Source organism: Capsella rubella, unplaced genomic scaffold (assembly GCF_000375325.1).
Source record: "Capsella rubella cultivar Monte Gargano unplaced genomic scaffold, Caprub1_0 scaffold_5, whole genome shotgun sequence".
Taxonomy (NCBI): domain Eukaryota; kingdom Viridiplantae; phylum Streptophyta; class Magnoliopsida; order Brassicales; family Brassicaceae; genus Capsella; species Capsella rubella.
The window spans coordinates 748,793-767,157 of record NW_006238919.1 but is presented as its reverse complement, the minus strand read 5'-3'; the positions used below and the strand labels follow the sequence as shown (position 1 = coordinate 767,157).

Below are 18,365 nucleotides of genomic sequence, written 5' to 3'. Positions count from 1 at the left end.
CAAAAGTTTAAAGTTTTATAATCCCATCAAACGCTGCAGTAATAAGCCAAGAAGAACCCAATTATCTTTTAATGGGCTTTGATTTTATGCTATTATAAAAAAGTTCGTTATAGATAGGCCCACCATTATTGAAAGATATAGGAAGCAAATCTCAAACATAATCCACATATCCTAAGTTCAAGCATTAAGATAGTAGTAGAAGGAGATGAAAATTAAACCACTATGACAATGATAGTGAGTGTAACATTGTTTCTTAAGACCCATGATTCTTGTGATGGCAAAGTCTCAACACAAGTTGGTTGTGGTGTGGAGCCAAAGCTAATATTACAAATGAACAAAGTAAGAACGCCGAGTGAAGATCATTAGAGCAATGGGAATAACAAAGTTCCCAAATTTTACGATTTTTATTATTACCAAGACGTGGAACAACTTGTGATACATATTAAACTAGCAGCAAACATTATTAGCAATGACATATCCTAATTGACGTACGGTACCATCAGCTCATCATAGATGAAACAAAAGATACACACCAGACTTGGAAACTCACACCAAGACAGCTGTGGCACCAAGTGCTTTGAGCTTCTCCACGATCTCCTCTCCTTCTGCTTTTGATACTCGTGCTTTCACAACCCAAGGAGCCTTCTCCACCAAATTCTTCGCTTCCATGAGAGTCACACCTGTGAAACTCCTCACCTCCTTGATCGTCTTGATTTTCGAACATGCTTCAAATGACTCCAATCTAACATTGAACACAGTCTTCTCAGCTTTGATCACCACTCTCATTTTTGTTTAATTTCTCAGGTTTCCCTTTTTTATTTCTTGAAGAATTCTATACATTTCTATTGACTCCTTACATATACATATGTACTTCACACACGACTTGCTCTCCAAGCAATAATTGTACTAGAAGATGTCAGAAACAAAGCAATAATTGTACCTTACCATCTTTGCTTTCTTAACTCGAAATTGCTCTCCAAGCAAAAACATTGGGATTTTACATTTATTAGCCACAAGTTACACTGTTCACATCTTTCTATGTCGGTCTTCTCCATTAGGTTAAAAGCTCGTATCTCGAATACCATTAGAGATGATTTAAGGAACACAAAAACACATAAGGAACAGTCGAAGGGAACATATTATCTTAAAAGGTCAAAATGAAATCTCTTGTAACTTAATAGTAGTAACTTACACAAGTCTTTGACAAAAGAAAGTTTGAAAATCTAATAAACCAAAAAAGGTGGGTTAGAAGGGGCTGATTGATCATTTGGAAACAAGATTCTTTTTCCATGTATTAAAAACACATTTATGTGTATATATTTCTCCTATGCCCTTCTTTCTCGATTTTTCCTCATTCATCATGAGCTTTGTTAACCTCTTCACTAGTCTTCGATCCATCAGTCTTTGCTTCCTCAGTCTTTGATTCATCAAAGGCCATCAACTGCAAAACAATAACAAAAAAAAAAACAAGAAGAAACAAACCATAAGCTCAATAATCCTCTACAACAACCATAAACATGTTAAGCAAACACAAAGTAACAGGAAGGTCCTTCTGCTCTCCAATGACATTAATAAAAAAACTGAAAATGTTTAGACATATGTACATGTAAATGAAAATGTAAATAACAAAATCTAAGAGGAGAATACAAACCGGTTTGATGTCACCATTCCAAATGCAGTGAGAAGCCAAGAACCCAATTACGGCTGGGACAATGTATAACAAAGCAGGCTGAAACAGAGGCAAAACACAAGCCAAAACCCATCAGAGAAAATCCCAAAAATTACGTTACAACAAAATGGATGACAACAATTAAGACAAAAAAAAAAAACTGACCTGTGCTGCTTGAAACCAGTTCATGACTACAATCGTGAGGATAACACCAACAGCGTATCCGATAAATGCACTTGTGAAGTATTGTGGTTGTCTACGTCTTGACACATCAAATCTTAGAGCTAGTGCAACAAAAATACCTAAAGGAAAACAAAACCTAATGTCTCATATTCATATAATATCCCAAAACATGATTCAAGAATGCATAACCATAAGCTGAAATTTAGTTATTTGGTTAAGCAATAGAGGACATACCAGGAATGACAATGTCACCAAGCCCAAGCATAGAATAGGGTCTTAGAGCATCTCCGGTAGGGAACAAAAGCTGAAACATATATGTAACAAATGAGACTACTACTGACAAAAGCTCAACGAAAATGAAACTATAATTGTTTGATGTGAGCTTAGGAGGCATGTTTACTAACCTTTATCGGTGCATCAAAGGATTTGGCAACACTAACCATAACTGGAGTAAAGAAAACCCAGAAAATATCATAGAAAAATAGTCCTGCCTGCAATTCAAATTAAACAAGCACCAACCAATTGAGACATCTTCAGAAACTTGAATTTTCTTATCGTTCAATAATTCAAAACAAGTTTTTAATAATAAAATTCAAAAATGCGGTTCTTACCAAAAGGATGGCACCAGTCTTGAATGATCCAAGAGAGAGCATCTCAATTCCCTGTATTGGCCACACCGTTTATTAAAGACATACCCAACAGTAACGACACTGATTCCACTTCAATTTATGTGTTTATGTGTTTATGTGTTTATGTGTTTATGTGTTTATGTATTTTCAGAAGGAAGCCACGTAGTTTATGTGTTTCCAAATCATATTCTTAAGACTGGATGGGAAGGAACCTGAATGCAGAACGAAAGGCCGAGAATATTGTTAGCCAGCCAATGTTTTTTCCACGCATACCAAGCACAGAAGAAGGTTCCGGGGATTCCTGCAACAACTTGGGACTTGGTGAACTCTACCTCCAAAGCTGTTTAAGAAAAAAGGCGTCAGTAATAAAGGAAACCATTATTCAGCATTACACAAGCAAATATCAACCAAAAGGATAAAAACAATCACTGAAGAGAGTAAGAAGAGTAAAACAGGTTTGCAAACGGGACCAACACATAGGAGCTATCAAAGAACAATTTATGGTAAATCTTAGTTTCATACATTTGAAGTAGGGAAAACGCCAGATGATAAGATTGTCATTCCAAGGTTTAGGCAAAAATCTACTGATGGCTGGTAACAATGTCGCTCTGCAAAACACATAATTATGTCATGACTTGACCACAGATACATGAAAAGAAAAAGAAAAAACAGAAGCAGAATTATGATAAGACATACGAAAGAGCGACAATCCCAAGAACAAAGAAGTAAGCTGTTAGAACAGCATTGACCAAGTCCTTGGAGAGAAACTTGAACAATAAGAAAAGTGAGAGAAGCATAGCACTCCCAACCAATGGGAAACGCATAGCATGTTCTTTAGACATCGTCTCCTACATCATTCAAACAAACAAAACAAACCTTTTAGATCGACTTGGAGAACTGAATCACTGAAAAATCTAATAAAAGACATTCTGATTGCGACTTCTTCTTACCGTTGGAGGAGAATCCTTCACGGAACGAAAGCAACCAACGTAAACAGTGATACATGCCGTAAGGATAACATTCAAATTTGGATTTACTCTAACAACGAGTGGTGCCAATGTCAAACCTGCAACACAATAAAAAACCTCAATTTTGAATCTTGACACCATAATCAAAAACATATGAATCACACCCACCAACCCTAAACCCTAGAGAAACCAAACTAATACGAAACAAAACCAAAACCAAACAAAAAAATTGCATATTTCCAACAAATTCTCAGAACAATCCTAAAACCAAGAAAGTTAACAACTTCATAACCAAAATCGCAAATCAAAAGAAACCCATCACATGATCGTATATATATAAAAAAAACCCGATCGAAATCAAAATTCACGAGACGAATTGAAACAAATCAAACGAGTGAAAGAGACAAAGAACCTGCGAGAGCGAGATTCGCAAATCTCTCACAATTCTTCATAATTGCTTCTCGTGTTTCGTATTACTTCTGTAAACTCTGATGAATGTGTATGTATATAGAGAGAGAAGAGAGAAGAGAGAGATCCAGTGATGTGGTGGGGTCAAAAAAGATAAAACTTCCACCAGATCTGTTAAAAAACTTAAAATAAAAAAGAAGATGAAGACGAAGAAGAAGAGAGAGTAAGGAAAGAAAATTATGATACTCGAAGACTACGAAAGTTACGGGACTGTGACTTAGTTATGTGACAGACGTATATTACTGGTAACATTCACGTGTTTATGACATTACGCTCGAATTATATTGGTTGATTAATTGAAACATTCATCACCACATCATAAATGTGTATTTTGTTTTCTTGTTTTGAGGTAAGTCAATTAAAAAAATAAAAAATGTAACCGATACTCTTCTACTTCAACTGAAAACAAAAGTGCTAAACAAAAAATCATCAATGTTAAAAAAATCTAAGACCAAAAATTAAATTTATGGAGATTTAATAATTAAAAATTAGTCTAACTTTTCTTTTTTGTATATATTTTTTTCCATATTTAGTCAATGTAAAAATATTCTCTTACATATACAGTTTTAGGAAAAATTCTTGGGTTCACCCCTAGGGGTGAACCTATCTCATTCACCCCTCTTAATTAACCAATCAAAATATAATAACGTGCCATGTCATTTTCTATTTAAAAAATAAATCAAAATTAAAATCATAAAATAAAACAAATTAAGGAAACAAATTCTGTAGGATTTTTATTTAGGAAATTTTATTTGGTTTGGGTTTATAAAATAATGGTTAGGGTTTAGATTTTATAAATAGATGAATTTATTTTTTTGTTTGGGTTTATAAATAGTGGTTAGGGTTTATATTTTCTAAATAAACAAAATTATATTTCGGTTTGGGTTGATAAAATAGTAGTTAGAGTTTAGATTTTGTAATTAAACGAAATTATATTTTGGTTTGGGTTGACAAAATAGTGGTTATGGTTTAGATTTTGTAATTAAACAAGATTATATTTTGGTTTGGGTTGATAAATTAGTACTTTAGGGTTTAGATTTTATAAATAAACTAAATTATATTTAAGTTTAGGTTAATAATATAGTGGTTAAAATTTAAAGTTTGTAATTAATAAGATAAATTATTTTAATTCATTTAATTAGATGACATGGCTAATTTTGATTGGTTAGCTTAGAGGGGGTGAATGAGATAGGTTCACCCTAGGGGTGAACCCAAGAATTGTTCCAGTTTTAGTATTTTTTTCTGTTTTAGTAAGTTTTACAAAAAGAAATCAATTAGATGACTAAACCAAAAATTTGACTTTAGGGATGATGGTAAACGGAAAGAAAAGATGGGAGCCGATCGTGTCTGACTCTTTCAGTTTCATCTAGTTTTGTTCTTTCTGGTTTTTAAAATACATGAAATTGTTACATTGATTATATTAAAATACATGAAATTCAACTATAGTATTATATATCATACCATTAGAACAATTGGCTGCAAGTTAAGAGACCCAAGTGGCCAAGTACGTAGAACATGAACATGATGTGCAGCAAAGACGTGTCTGAGTTCGAAACAATGCATTAAAACCCGTGGGAGTGAAAAGTTAAAACCTGTCGTTCTAAATCTTCCACGATTTTGTTTCAAGAACTTCCTGCGTTTATACATTCTCGAGACTCAAAAACAAGCCCAAAATCCTCTTTTTTCTTGGATTCCAAAAAACTCCCCAAGTATTTTATCCCGAAATCTAAGTGTTTCAAACATAGAACGATAACCTTTTAGATTCTTGGTGATCAATAAACTCGGTTTCTTCTTGGGAAGTTCAAGTTCAAGTTCTGCAACATTAGGAAAAAAAAAAAAAAAGACATTATCAAAGTGAATCTCTATGCAGTTTGCAAGTAAGTTTGGTGACCATAAACATAAGAATTTTATGAGAATCATACCACTTGACTACTATAGTCTTCATTTCCAGCAAATGCCATGGAGCCATGAGAATGGTTCTCGCTTTTTCTGTGCTTAGGCTTGCTCAAAGTCTCTGTAGTTTGAGAGATATAAGGAAAGAACGTTGGAAGTAAGACAAGACCACGATCCATGTCGAATACATTGGCTCTTAATCGCAACATCACTTGCGTAAGAGCTTTGATTGCTGCATCAAGACTTCCTGTTATCTAAAGCCCAAGAAGAAGAAAAACATGGTGTTAAGATAAGTCTCTCTAAAACACACAAAACTGAGAAGCATTAAGCGATAAAGGGTCAAGATTTTATAACCTGGACCATCTCCTCGTCCTCAACAGCAATTCTTGGTACATCTTCGCCTTGAAAAATGCGGATATTTGCTTTTGTGACACTCCTCATCTCAGATATAAGAGCTCCGCCTTTTCCAATGAGACACCCTACTTGTGAACTAGGAACAAGTATACGAGTGGAGATTGCAGAATCACTTGAATCTTTCCCCACATTCTCACTGCATCGTGTTTGTAAGCGTAAGGCTGCAATCACAGTTGGGGATTGATCTTCGAAGACCTGTTTGTATATAAATTCGGGTCAACATTTCACATATTGAAAATGAGATTCTCATTAAGAAGAGAAGGTCACCTCATTTGATGATATGTATATTATGCAATCATCATCTTCACCAGTTTTTGAGGTATCGACTTTGATGGTGGCACCAGATTCTTGCCTAATCTGATTGATGAAACAGCCGCCTTTTCCTATTACACCTCCAACATTTTCAGCTGGACATATGAAGGAGATAGAAAAAAGTCTCGCATCAGCGACATCCCTTGGCGCAGAATAATTTTTGTGAGAGCTTGTTAGTGCAGGACTCATTAGAATTCCACCGTGCTGATGCTGCGGGGTACTAGAGGAAGAGAAAAAGTAGTTCTGAAATCGCGACGGATTCTCATAAAGTAGAGAAGCAATTTGGTAAAGAGCTTCTCTAACAGCAGAGGGATCTCCAATTATCTGAAAGTCAACCAACAACATTCATAAGGTAGATATCAGAAATACAACCACAGTAACTCTTCAGCTGGAAAATTTTCTTAAAAGACAGTTTTGACAGTACCTGAAGAAGCTCATCATGACTCAAAGCCAAAGCACAAAGAGGCAGATTATCACTAATAACACGAATTTGAGCATTGGTTTCATTACGCAGATTTTGGATAACTTGTCCACCTTTCCCAATAAGGCAGCCAATTTGATCCGAAGGCACAAGCATCCTTGCAGTAACAACAGTCTGTTTCTCGCTATACTCATCATCGTCATCATCATCATCATCTTCAAGCTCCTGTCCCACAATCATATCATGAACCTTGAAAAGAGCATCAAAAGCAGGACAAACAAAGTCCTCATCATCTTCAATACGATTCGTCTCCTCACTTGTAGAATATATAGTAACAACACGCTCGTCACAACCGGGTAAAGCCTCGTTTATCCTCATGTTTGCTTTCGTCTCAGCCCTTATCTGCTTTGCAATCTCACCACCTTTACCAATAATGCTCCCTGCTTTTCTCACAGGACACAAGTAACGAAACACAGTATCTTCGAATCCAACACCATTATCATCTGTATCATCAGAAGGAAATTAAAAAAAAGAAAGATCTCATCTCTTACTTCCTCCGTTTCGAGTAACATCAAAATTTGAAATAAAAAACAACTAAATCAGATCTCGTACCATAATCACTCCTCGGATAAGCCATTCTAGTGAGACAAATACTCGAAATCACAACGCTGAAGAACACAAGTAACACAAAATTAGGGTTTATATTAGGTTACAAATAAGCAGCAGAAACAAACTTTCGTAACTTAGAAGACGACTTCGTTTCTCTATAGATAGATTTTAAGAAACCTAATCGACGACGATCGATACGCAAAATCAGATTCTCACGCAACCGACCGATAAAAACTTGATAGCACACTTGAACATTGCTATAAAACGGAAAAAACGTAAATAGGAAACTCTTACCGGAGAATGAAACAACCGATGATCGATTAACCCGTCTGTATAGCCGTCGTCTCGCCGGAAAACGCAACGGCCTCTCTCCCTCTTTTACTAGCTTTTGGAATTTGAAATTGAAGAAAAGATCAAAACTCAAAAGAGTAATGAATGAAGAAAGAAGAAGAGAGAGTCTTTGGGCTAATTGTGGTGGGCTTTTTTTCAATAATTCTTATATCGTGACAAGATGTGTAGCATTTATTTAAATGAGCCATATTTCAAAATTCTAATATCTCGGTCAAACCATGAAATACGTTAACCATCCAAAAAAAAATATTTGTCTACTACACAAAAGATCAACAATCAGTTTTAAAAAATGAACGTTGTAAAAAAAATAAAAAATTGAACATGATTAAATGAGGAAAAAAATGTATTGATACGAGTCAGATAAGTATATACACATGTTGTGGCTAATCCAAATTAACAGTACACTAAAATGATGTTTCATGTGTGTGTAATCTTGATAAATTATTTGAACCTTTAGACTTTAGTAATTTTCCTAAAATAAGTGATAAAAGAAAGTATTAATCAACTTTTTAATGTACTAATGATAACCCTTGATCATATATATCCAGTTTATTTTTAACATACAATAGTTTTTATTCAAACAAAAATATAATCATAACATAAATGGAAAAAGAGCATGTAGATTTCAATTATACACCATTAGATCTTTATTTAAATCCAAATTTATGCACCAAATAGGTACATGATAGTGTGTTTTCGAAATATCATTAAATTTAATAATTTTCATCATCGTACTAGGAAAATGGGATTATGAGAACATACATGATTGATGTATGCTTTGAACTATATAAACTATTTATCTTTTTCATTCTCCTCTTGTATAGTCCTTTATGTTTAAATATCCTTTCCAACATTAAAAATAGAAGAAGGTGAGAGATTCGGGAGGAAAGATTTTAGAGTTTAGTAAATGAGAGTGAAAGCGAGAAAATGTGGGAATTAAGACTAAGAATAAAAACCAAAAGAAAAAATTGGTTTGATTCTTAGCAATAGAAATTCCAACAATTTCTTAGCAATATACGAGTACCAATATATATTAGAACAATGGGATTTTGGGGACATTTTTGTATCCAAAAGTTATAAACAAGTTATCTCTTACACATACCAAATATTTCACATTTTAATTTTTTTCAAAAGGTTTATACTATTTCAGTAAACAGACCGATTTTGGGAATACCCAATATTTTTAATACAAAAAAAAAAATTCAGATATTTCGAGGGACAAATTCAAACTCACAAAGTTATTAAAAAAAAAAGAAACAATATTCTCTTTTCAAACACATGTGCCTCAAAAAACTCCCAAAATTAAAAATAAAAAAGTGTTTCCTTATGTCCGCTTTGTACAATATTATATTGATTACTGGTGATATGTTTTTAGGAAAATGAATTTTTTTTTACAGAAAAAATGAATTAAAAAAATATTTTGGCTGTGAGAAAAAAAAATCTAAAGCATATAAAACTGATTGGATCTATTTTATATATTTAGAAAATTATTTACTATTTTAGAAAATGCTTCGTAAAGTAAAGCATTTGCCAATCAAACCCTATATAAGTTATCAATTTCTAATATATCCAATTGGTTACTGGGCCGAGCCTCCTCTCGAATGACATTTTGTAGGAACGGAATTTTTCTTTTTGGCAAGTTTTGATGTTGTTTTATAAATTTTACTACAAAAACGCCTTGGCCAGTAATAAGGCTGAAAAGTCAATACATAAACAATATGAAAAAAAAAAAAAAAAACTGTTTCGATCATAAACTGATACAATCATAAAAATGTTTCATAATACATTTTGTTTACCTTATTTTTACTATATATATTTAGGCTTACGTTAAATCACACTCTTATATTATATTCTTGGAGACTAAAAAGTTCAGCTAGTCATGATACCAATCACCACATTTGCAACTTTTTATTCTTGTTGGAATTTATTATTTAATAAGATAAATCAATTTTCATAAATATGTATAGCGAAGCCTGCTAAATTTACTGTCGGCAGTGGGCTTACTCACGGTCACGGACCCATATTGCTGAAATTTTTATTAATTTTCAAATTAGTTGTTTTTCTCATAATATAATTTATTGTACCTTTTGTATAAAGTAACATTTTAATTTTACTTTAGGATTTCGAATATATTAGATGGAAAGTGTGTCTCAAATCTTTATAATCAGACAATTATATAAAGTGGAATTTGTATTAAACAAACAGAAGAATATTAATTAGAGATCACTCAGAAAATTATAGGCTATATGAAGGGATCACTTGTTTTTTACATTCATTAGAAAATTCTGTGAAAATATTGAGGTTAAATAAAACTATTTGAAGACTACTGTTGAGTTTTGCGAATCACACATTCATTAGAAGGAAGTATAAACATACATAATTAGTCGGAATGAATGATATATAAATTCTTGTATAGATAACTCGACTAACGATTTCTTAAAGCACAAAACATAATTAGTTGGAGACATAAGACTTTTATGAATTCAAGCTTTTTACACGACATACTTTGCTTTATCCATGTTATTGTAGGCATCTACTAGGAATAGGTGTCGGCTTATTTTAGTTTTTGCAATAACGTATGCATTGTTTGTGTTTTATTAATCGACATGCCATACCATAGTTAGTGACAATTCAATCACAAATTATCAGAAATGCATGCTTTGGCCATTTCGTTTGATCAGTTGTGACAATACTTCTTCTGTTTCACCTAAAATTCGTATTTATATTTTTATTTTCCTAATTGAATTTGAGTCGGTAGTAGAACTAAAAAAAAAAAGTTATAGCTAAATTTTGAAAGCATTTGAGATTTTTCATTAGATTTGTTGGTTACCACGTCACTTTCGGATTTAGTGGAATATGATTCGAATGTTAGAATCATTAAACGAGAAAATTAAGAATTGACAATCACCCTGTAATGAACAAGGAAGATATACATCTTATCAAAGAGAAAAATGGTAAAGCCTAATACAAAAAGATCAACTAAAATGTTGGGTTTTAATTTAAGATTAATCGTATCTTAAAGACGACCTTACAGCTAAGCTGCATGGAATCGGAAGCGGGTACGCAGAAGCGGAAACGTTAGTAAGCGCGAAAGCGATTTTTTTTGAAAATATTAGGAAGCGGGTACGCGTTGGAAGCGTCTATATAAACATATGAAATATATATATATATATATATATATATATATATAATATTAGTTGAATTAGTCTTCAAAACAAAATTAAACAACTTAAGTTTGTAAATTACTAATCAGAATCAAAATTACAAAACATATATTATAATTTTAGTGTCTTGAATTTTTTCTTAATTTGCAAGTGTATAATATTAATATGTAATTCAACCAAAGGTATTATTTTCAACAAGGATTGAACTGATAGAACCAAAACAATTAACCACGTTAAAATGAGAGGTGGAAAGGTTAAAGCTCCAGCAAAATTTAGATATTTTCTATTTATTTTAAAAATAAAATTAAATAGAATCTGTTTACAATGAAATAAAAACAAGTGGGTGAAGAATAATGAATTGGGCTTATAAAACGCACGTGAGAGAGAAGTAATTCATCTTCTTCTTCCTTCAGGTCTGGTTTTACAAAACCAAAAGAAAAAAACCCGATTACGATTCCATTTATTCACTTTCACGCTTCCAACACAGAATCGACGTTTCCAAAACGTTTCTAATTACCATTTTTTGAGAAACGCGTTTCCTTTGCGATTCCAAGCGCTTCCGGACGCTTCCGCTTCCGATTCCGGTTCCGAAGCGGGAATCGGTGCTTTACCCACGCTTCCGTGCAAGGTAGCCTTAGAGTCTCGTCGTATCTCTCGTGACACCTACCTTGTCCCTTATCTTTTTTCGTGACCATGGTGGACATACATTTTTTTTTTTTTTTGATAAACCTGATCTCCGCTCAGCTCTGGAAGGATCACACCGAAGTGCTACAATGTGGACTCGTCGCCAATACGTAGGTGTTGGGCTACCACATCGCCTGAATCCAGATTAACGTTTTCTGACTAATGTCCGGAAGTAATCAGGCCGCCTACATTTCTGATTATTAGGTAAACCAATTGGGTATAAGCCCACCTGACATACTTCCCACAAAGATGGTGTTAACAGCAAAGCGGAAAATCGAACTCAGGTTGTGGGAGTTGCACCCTTTCTCCAAGATCCCCTACCACTAGCCCACCACCTCTTGGGCATGGTAGACATACATATGCGCATATAGTAAGAAAGCAAAACAAACTAGACAAAATAAAAAATAAAAATTATTGAGGATCATATTCAAATCACTTAAATCTTCAAATTACTTTTACATGAAGCACAACAACAAAAACTAGATCAAAAATTCAAATTATAGTTTATGGATTAGAAAATGAACTTTAAAACAACATAAATATAGGTTGATAGTTTAAACATTGCACTTGTATTTTAAACGTACGTAGTAGTCTAAGAAAATAACATGTTCAGATTTGTAAACGTAATTATGAAATTACAATGGAAAATTGTGAATAATAAAATTTATAATTCTAAACTCAACTCGAAATTACCATATGATCAGTTGAAATAAAATAACGTGTTTTATGTTATTGTCATTGATTATCATCATATACAACCGTCGTTTGAATAAATTAGACTACTTTGTGTGTTTTGATTAATGAATGGTCTTTATAACTTGACCACTCCAGTTTCCACGAGGAATGAAACAAAAGTGATAGTCATGCATGTGCTTTAATCATGATTAGTACATAAACTTTTTCTCCAATTATTAAACATGATTCTTTAGGCTTAATAAAACACTCGAGGTAACTAATATAACTGTCGGTAGCTTCAAGTTACCCTAAACTTGATGTTAATTAAACCCATCATTACATCAAAAACTAAAGCTAGGCTGATGAACTCAAGAGCAATGGCAATTTGGCAAATGACACAGAACACATCTGGTGTGGTTTTATGCACTGTGCAGACAACGAATCATCTGTGCTCGTGCAACATGCGATGAATCGTAGCCGTTGAATTTATAATGTTTTATCAACGGTGAAGATAAAAGCTTTGAAAAAAGTGTTTAGACAATTACCTAAAAAGAAGAGGAGAATACCAAAAGGCTGCCTTTGGAAAAATCTTGAAATGTAGTTGAACGGTTGGTAGTCGTTAAACCTCTTTTTATTATCTTTTGTAATTACTTTATTATAATTATAAAAATTAGAGGTCAATTACCATATTATGAAAATATGAAAAGTGGTTTATTACAGAATCACCAGTCAAAGCACATAGCCGGACACCACAGTAAAAAAAAAACATAAATGTCAGAGAAAAACATGGGTTGTAATTAATATATTCACTTTTAAAGAGGAAAAAAAAACAAATTTGGGAATTGAAGACTCTGCAAAATACTGCAAGGGAAGAGCAAACGAACTTTCACAGCTTTTGAGGAAGTCATTTTTGAATAAATATTTTACGAATTTAGTATTATTGAAAAGAAGATGAAAAAATGTTTTGACCACATTGGAACTAGTGAGTGATTCTGGTTCTTGATTAGGGTTTAGTGATAAAAGAAAAATCCTAACTAGTATTAAAAAACAAGATTAATCTTCCAAAAATCACGGTGTTAATGACTAGGCTCACCAGACAGCAAATCATAGTAAGATATCGTTAACTGTGTGACGCAGCATTGGAAAAGATACGATTAGTATTTTTAAATACTAGTACTGTTTGCATGCTTTATGCCTTAATGTGTTGTCAATTATTCTAAAATTTATATACCCAACCTCGCTGGTTTAGAATTAATGACTGGTTTTTTTCCTAATCTTACATGTTTATATTGATTATAGTACATATATGCTGCTGAATTCATATATATGTATAAAAGTATTTCCAACCTATCTTTATATTATCTCTATATAGTAAAACTTCTATAAATTAATAATGTTGGAACCATGAAAATCTATTAATTTATAGAGATATTAATTTATCGATAAATTATTAATTTATAGAGAGATATTCCTAATTTAGAAAATATTTTCAAAACAATATTTAAAAATAAGATTTAATCATGATAATTAGTATTTTATATAATCAATTACAAATAAAATAATAATTATTATGTATTAAAAGAAAATGCTAACTATTTTCATATAGTAAAATATTAGAAATAAAATCTAACAAAAAATTAATGTGTCTATATATACATATATTTTGAAAATTTTACCTAATTATTAATTTATAATATTGATGGGACCATATATTACAAAGGATTTTCGAAAAATTATTATCTTATTAGTTTATCGAAATATATCTAAAATTACACTAGTCCCAACTTGGTACCGGAGAAATTTATTAATTTATAGAGATTATTAATTTATCGAGTATTAATTTATAGAAGTTTTACTGTATTTGTTTTTAAAATATAGTATAAAAGCAAATATGTTCTAACCCACGTCTATTTTTATTTGTAAAATAGAATTTTCTATTATTTTTTCTATATAGAAAAAATACAATTTCTCTATATAGAGAAATATATTGGAATAAAACTTACTTCTATTTTAGAAGGAAAAAAAACAAAATACATTAGAGATGGTATAGGAAGGAAATTCAGTATTCATATATATAATTAAACTCTTTGATGACAAAAAAAAAACTCTTTAATTTCTGCACGAGCATATATATATATATATATATATATATATATAAATATATAATCATGAGTATACATTTTTTTCATATTTCAAAGCTAGCCAAGCGTAGAGAGCATCTTCAGAAGTAAATAAACATACATCACATACAGTCTGATCTCACTTGGAACACTTGTGTGGTTGTGTCTTTTACGAACCTTCCAATGCTCAAACTAAAAAGCTTTGGAAATATAAGCCGAAACAATTACATGTTTTTATTTGTTCTTTGTTTTTTTTTTTGGTGTTTGTGTTCAAATCCTTCACTATGTAAGTAAGTAACCCTATTATGCATGTTCAAATCCCTCATGAGATGTATTGAGATATTTACAGGATCTATCCCAATCCCAACATGATTCAAATACCCAAACCAGTGGTTTATGAACAACTAAGTTGCCTCTCTATCTTTAATTTTATTTTGCAAAAACTAACATGTGTTGACACGGCTAGTTTTTTCTAAACACATATATAACCAAAGCCAGCATGCATGGTAATTAGATTGGTACATATCTTATGAACTACATTAAGAAATGCACATAATATATATACATCCTATATGCATGAGTATATCTAGAAGTGTCTCTCGACCGATGTTAATGCTACATAATGAAAAAAATTATTGTATTAACCCACACTAATATATACAAGTAATGCTATAAATATTGAATAGTGCATGCATGGCCCATATGGATTAGTAAAGGAAGAAAGGTGTTGCAGAAGAAAAAAGTCACACGCTTCCAAAGTTTCCAAACCATCGACGACCCTCCCATGTGCACTCTCTCTCTCTCCCTCCACTCTCACACATTACCATATTAGTTTTAAGTGATGCTCGTGATTGTTTTATTTCAAAAGTTTTCAGCTATCTACTTTTTTTTTATATTACAAACTTTATTTTAAAATTACCTCCTATGCAATAGAAATCATCACACGAAAGAAAAGAATCCAACTTTTTTTCTTATGTTGTTTTGGTGTAAAAAGAAAGAATCGAGCTTTCGTAAAGTTTAAGCATTGATAAATACCTCAAAGTTTTTGAATGTCTGAATTTTTTTTGAAAGTTTAAAAAAATTTAGTTGAAAGATCAAAGTTGATGACTCCTATAGGTGAAAAACAGTAAATGAGTATAAAAATAAATGTGAAGTTATTGTCAAACCTATTGAACAGGTGAACAAGCCAACAAATGTAACAAAACATTTAATGTTCTGTTTTTTTATAACCAGGTTTCAAAATATATGTATTTTTTTGCTGCAAAAATAATAACTTCACCATTGAAACCTTAAATAAAACCTTTTTTTTTTCTTGCAGAGAAAGTAGAACGAAGATAAAAATAAAATAAAAAGTAAAAAATAAAAATAAATTAAACCTAGGGAAGACAGTTAAAGCAAAGGGGTCAAAACATTCTATAAATTCAACTTCAACCATCAGCCTTCTTCTTCACTCCCATCAAAGCAAACCTATCTCTCTCCTTCACATTCTCTCACTCTCCAAAAAAGCTCTGCACTTTCTCAAAGAGAATGTTCATGTAACTCATCTCTCTCGCTCTCTTTCTTTCATTTACACTCTCTGTCTTGGTGCGTATTGTCAAGAGTTCTAACTTTGTTTGAATATTTTGTTCAATTGCAGGGGAAAGATGGGTCTTTTGGGAATCTTGGTGTTGTGTTTTGCTGCAATGGTGTGCTCTGTTCATGGCTATGACGCTGGATGGGTCAATGCTCATGCTACTTTCTATGGTGGAAGTGACGCTTCTGGAACAATGGGTATGTGTGTGCTCTGCTTATAGCTACGTTCTCTTGAAAATGCTTCTATGAAAACTAAACTTTTGAAAATTTACAATTTTGTTAATGTTGTTGTCTCTAGGTGGAGCTTGTGGGTATGGGAATCTCTACAGTCAAGGATACGGAACCAACACTGCAGCGTTAAGCACAGCTCTGTTCAACAACGGGCTTAGCTGCGGCGCGTGTTTCGAGATCAAGTGCCAGAGCGACGGCGCGTGGTGTTTACCTGGTGCTATTATAGTCACGGCCACCAACTTCTGTCCTCCCAACAACGCTCTTCCTAATAACGCTGGTGGTTGGTGTAACCCTCCGCTTCACCATTTTGACCTTTCACAGCCTATCTTCCAACGCATTGCTCATTACAAAGCTGGTGTCGTCCCTGTTTCTTACAGAAGGTAAATTATCATACATTTGATCTGTCATAAAGTCTTAATCGTTTCACCATATGTTATCTCGTTGCTCTGTTTCTTAAAGTAGTTCTCAGTTTTCTCTTGAAAGTTTCAATCTTTACTCAAATTTTCTGACTTGTGTAGGGTTCCGTGCAAGAGAAGAGGAGGTATAAGGTTCACAATCAACGGCCACTCTTACTTCAACCTCGTATTGGTGACCAATGTTGGAGGTGCTGGAGATGTACACTCGGTAGCGGTTAAAGGTTCAAGAACAAGGTGGCAACAAATGTCAAGAAACTGGGGACAGAACTGGCAAAGCAACAATCTTTTAAACGGTCAAGCATTGTCCTTTAAGGTTACTGCAAGCGATGGTCGAATCGTCGTCTCTAACAACATTGCTCCAGCTAGTTGGTCGTTCGGACAAACCTTCACAGGCCGTCAATTCCGTTGAACTTGTCTCATTTTGGTACAAGTCGGTTCGGTTCTTATATAGTTTTAGAGTTTGTGTAGTGGTGAGGAAAGAGAAGAGACAGAGATAAAGAGGGTTTAAGGCTTTTTAGGGTTTTAAGAGGAGAGCCTTGAAAACTTCTTCTCTGACTCTTGAGGGGTAAAAAATGGAGAGAAGAGCTTATATTAAAAGGGCTCTTTTAGTCATTTTAAGGATTAGGGTTTTAGTGAAGTTTGGTATTTGAGTAGTAGTAGTAGTAGTAGTAGTAGTAGAGTGGTGTGTGTTCGTTCTTAAAGGGACCTCTATGTTTCACCAATGGGTTCCTTTGTTTTTATCACTTTTCTTTTTTTGCCTTTTTTCTGTCTTGTGGTTTAAAAAAAGCAGAAGTGGGTAGGGGCAGAGGAGGAATTTCACCTCCCGCCTTGTTGTTTTTTTTTACTTTTACTTCTTGGGTCGTGTTTTTTGTTGTTTACGTTAATCAAGTTGTAATGTAAGGGTTTGGTTAAGATCCAACTTTACACCTATGGGGTTTCTTAAAGTGTTTTGTTTACCAGACTAAGAATTTTATATTTATTGTGTGATTTCAAGTTTATTATTGATTTCATTGTTCTGCACATTAATATCCTTGAACATAATGAACATTCAAAGACAAAAAGTAAATGAGAAAAATAATGGCTAGTTTGATTATGAATATTTCTAGGAAGGATCAATGAATAATAATTATAAAAACTTGAATTTGAAACTTTAGAAGCTTCTTTGGGTAATGAAAATGTGGCTGAGCATATATATACACCATTCTGACGAAGAGAACATATGTTAATCAATGCCCATGTGGATTATATACAAATTTCTAAGTAAGAATCAACAAATAATGAAACCGCAAAAACACTAATAAGTATCCCACATCGAAATAATTAAAAAGGTGACCTACGTGTTTATAGCTTTATATTATTATGATCAGAAAATTTTGGTTGTTAATAATGAAAAACTAAAAACCTAACATAATGATATAACTATCCTATTTTTATGGTATGCAATGGTCTAATAGGGAAAATATTTCCATAATGATATAATCAAGAATGTTAAAATTTCATTTGTTTGCAGGTGACTATCAATTATCATGATACATGAGTGTGTTTGTCATGCTTTGTATTGTAAGGGAATGGGCTTGTGGAGGATG

The 18,365-nt window shown here is 32.8% G+C and overlaps 3 protein-coding genes across 6 annotated transcripts; 1 reads left to right on the top strand and 2 right to left on the bottom strand.

The window, feature by feature from the left end:
• Positions 1–1,119: 1,119 nt before the first annotated feature.
• On the bottom strand, positions 1,120–4,025 carry LOC17887301 (signal peptide peptidase). The gene is made up of 11 exons (XM_006291367.2): positions 3,862–4,025; positions 3,432–3,547; positions 3,178–3,329; positions 3,004–3,089; positions 2,694–2,821; positions 2,464–2,514; positions 2,257–2,343; positions 2,087–2,156; positions 1,835–1,971; positions 1,652–1,729; positions 1,120–1,441 (listed from the first exon to the last, which is right to left on the bottom strand). The coding sequence occupies exons 1-11, from the start codon at positions 3,899–3,901 to the stop codon at positions 1,352–1,354; spliced, it is 1,035 nt and encodes a 344-aa protein (XP_006291429.1). The 5' UTR covers positions 3,902–4,025; the 3' UTR covers positions 1,120–1,351.
• A 1,320-nt stretch (positions 4,026–5,345) lies between these two features.
• Positions 5,346–7,977, bottom strand: LOC17887348 (KH domain-containing protein At4g18375). 4 transcript variants are annotated; one of them, XM_006290996.2, is made up of 7 exons: positions 7,861–7,977; positions 7,570–7,625; positions 6,961–7,460; positions 6,492–6,860; positions 6,165–6,419; positions 5,840–6,064; positions 5,346–5,731 (listed from the first exon to the last, which is right to left on the bottom strand). In XM_006290996.2, the coding sequence occupies exons 2-7, from the start codon at positions 7,592–7,594 to the stop codon at positions 5,690–5,692; spliced, it is 1,416 nt and encodes a 471-aa protein (XP_006291058.1). In that variant the 5' UTR covers positions 7,595–7,625; positions 7,861–7,977; the 3' UTR covers positions 5,346–5,689. The 4 variants fall into 4 exon arrangements, with proteins under 4 accessions (XP_006291058.1, XP_023638273.1, XP_023638274.1 ...); XM_023782505.1 differs by lacking the exon at positions 7,861–7,977 and adding an exon at positions 7,744–7,820; XM_023782506.1 differs by lacking the exon at positions 7,861–7,977 and adding an exon at positions 7,769–7,820.
• Positions 7,978–15,980: 8,003 nt separating this feature from the next.
• Positions 15,981–17,709, top strand: LOC17887320 (expansin-A15). Its single transcript, XM_006291595.2, has 4 exons — positions 15,981–16,095; positions 16,197–16,330; positions 16,431–16,743; positions 16,882–17,709. Exons 1-4 carry the CDS (start codon positions 16,088–16,090, stop codon positions 17,186–17,188), a joined length of 762 nt encoding a protein of 253 aa, XP_006291657.2. The 5' UTR covers positions 15,981–16,087; the 3' UTR covers positions 17,189–17,709.
• The last annotated feature ends 656 nt before the right edge of the window (positions 17,710–18,365 follow it).

What these genes read in the sequence shown, in the direction of transcription:
- LOC17887301 (XM_006291367.2), bottom strand. Translation starts at nt 3,901, where the DNA reads ATGAAGAATTGTGAGAGATTTGCGAATCTCGCTCTCGCAG. An exon ending in GCCTTTCGTTCTGCATTCAG is followed by an intron (nt 2,515 to 2,693) that starts GTTCCTTCCCAT and finishes TGGCCAATACAG; the next exon opens with GGAATTGAGATGCTCTCTCT. An exon ending in GGAATGGTGACATCAAACCG is followed by an intron (nt 1,442 to 1,651) that starts GTTTGTATTCTC and finishes ATTGTTTTGCAG; the next exon opens with TTGATGGCCTTTGATGAATC.
- LOC17887320 (XM_006291595.2), top strand. An exon ending in TGACGCTTCTGGAACAATGG is followed by an intron (nt 16,331 to 16,430) that starts GTATGTGTGTGC and finishes TGTTGTCTCTAG; the next exon opens with GTGGAGCTTGTGGGTATGGG. An exon ending in GTCCCTGTTTCTTACAGAAG is followed by an intron (nt 16,744 to 16,881) that starts GTAAATTATCAT and finishes TGACTTGTGTAG; the next exon opens with GGTTCCGTGCAAGAGAAGAG.
- LOC17887348 (XM_006290996.2), bottom strand. Translation starts at nt 7,594, where the DNA reads ATGGCTTATCCGAGGAGTGATTATG. An exon ending in TATACATATCATCAAATGAG is followed by an intron (nt 6,420 to 6,491) that starts GTGACCTTCTCT and finishes ATATACAAACAG; the next exon opens with GTCTTCGAAGATCAATCCCC. An exon ending in AGGACGAGGAGATGGTCCAG is followed by an intron (nt 6,065 to 6,164) that starts GTTATAAAATCT and finishes CTTGGGCTTTAG; the next exon opens with ATAACAGGAAGTCTTGATGC.